Raw genomic sequence first — 1,668 nt, forward strand, 5'->3', positions numbered from 1 at the left:
TAGCAGGCGTGTTCAGCGCTGCTGCTGGGGCGAGCTAGTGCAGACAGAGGCACCGTGTGACCGACAGAGCAGTGCCCCCCACCCCGAGAAGCCCCGGGGGTCAGCTGGACAGGCTTGGGCGGTGGGGGCAGGGGCGGGGCTGGCATAGCAGGGCACCACCCAGCAAACGTGTGCAGGCTTTGAGAGCCAGCTCTGGGGCAGCAGAGGCTGACGTTGCGATCGGATCATAGCTCAGTTCAGCCGCTCAGTCGTGTCCGACTCTGTGACCCCACGGACTGCAGCACGCCAGGCCTCCCTGTCCATCAGAACATGCGTTCAATTCCAGGTAGCTCCTAGCGTGGTTAGGTGTGCGGGCTCTGGGGCCAGGCTGTGTGGGTTCAAATCCCAGCTGGACACGGACAGGCAGTGTGACCTAGGGTTGTCCTTTAACCTCTCTGTGCCTCAGTTTTCTTACTGGCAAAGTGGGGCTGACGTTGTGTGGAATAAATGAGTCGTTCACGGGTGTGAAGCCCTTAAGACAGACATGAGCTGCTGCTGTTCAGGGTAAGGACGTTGTAACTTAGGCCAGATGCAGTAGGGATTCATCAGAGAATTTTTTTAAGGCAAAGAGTGATGTTGATGAGAGGTACGTTTGGAAAGATTGCCTGGTACCTGGCCGAGTCCAGGAGCCCGAGGGAGGGGGCAGTGAGGCCTGGGGCCCCTAGGTGGGGCAGACTAAGGGTTTGGAGACACTCAGGAGGGAGGGTCATCGGAGCTCGGCGACCATTTAGGAGGAGGAAGCCTTGGGAGTGAGTGTCAGAGTCTGGCCTGGGCGATGAGAGGGGAGCAGGGAGGAAGGGCGGAGCTGGGGGCGGGTGATGGGGGTTTGAGGTGGCTGTGGCTCCTCTCGGCGGGGCTGGGGACCACGCAGCTGGGGAGCCTTGTTAGGAGCTCCAGGGCTGAACGCTGGAGACGGCGAAGGGTGGGGGCGTGGGGGGTCTGCAGCCCTAGAGGCAGTGGGAACAAACAGGGCCTCCCGGAGCAGGAGCAGTGGAGCTGGGTCTGGGGCCTCTCCCCGGGGCGGGGGAGGAGGCGTTGCATGGGACGGGTGAGCGGGGAGAGACCACCCCTCAAAATGCCTGTGTGAGCCTGCATTTGGTCAGGCTGGTTCTTCTTGAATGAATGGCACTGAAGTAAAACAGGTCCTTCTCTCTTCGCTGAAAGATTAATTAACTGAGCTGACGTTCAGAGAAGAGGCCGCGTGATTTCAGGCCTGACATCGACCCTGCCCCATGCTGGGAGAGGCAGCTGGTTCCATGGGGGCGTCCAGCCACCATGGGGTCTAGCCCAGCTCTGCCCCATCCACGCAAATCACGTGGCCACGGAGCCTCAGCCTTGCCCCCTGTACCGTGGAAAGGGCGGTACTTGCTCCCGGGCACTCAACGACCCACCCTGGCTTCCTCCCCAGATCGTGGTCAGCCTGCCTCAGAGTATTGTGGCCCGGTACGCCCGCCCTGTCCAGGGCAGCTTCCAGAAGGTCTCAGCCTTCAAAGTGATGGTCACAGTGGGAGACCGGAGCTCCAACCTGAGAGGTAGGGAGTGAGGGGCTAGGAGGCCTGGGGGGCCCTGCCGGGCTGGGGGGTGGGCCCTTCAGATTGGATTCTGTGTACTTCCTGCTCAGACTCGCCT

The 1,668-nt window shown here is 61.4% G+C and overlaps 1 protein-coding gene across 1 annotated transcript in view; it reads left to right on the top strand.

Annotated features, from left to right (window-relative positions):
• NUP210 (nucleoporin 210kDa) overlaps positions 1-1,668 on the top strand; it is an 80,317-nt gene that overhangs the window by 70,723 nt on the left and 7,926 nt on the right. The window contains 1 exon segment of the mRNA XM_010862529.1: positions 1,448-1,571. Within this exon segment, the coding sequence (XP_010860831.1) occupies positions 1,448-1,571 (124 nt within the window).

The sequence above is a fragment of the Bison bison genome, unplaced genomic scaffold (genome assembly GCF_000754665.1).
Source record: "Bison bison bison isolate TAMUID 2011002044 unplaced genomic scaffold, Bison_UMD1.0 scf7180017864482, whole genome shotgun sequence".
NCBI lineage: Eukaryota > Metazoa > Chordata > Mammalia > Artiodactyla > Bovidae > Bison > Bison bison.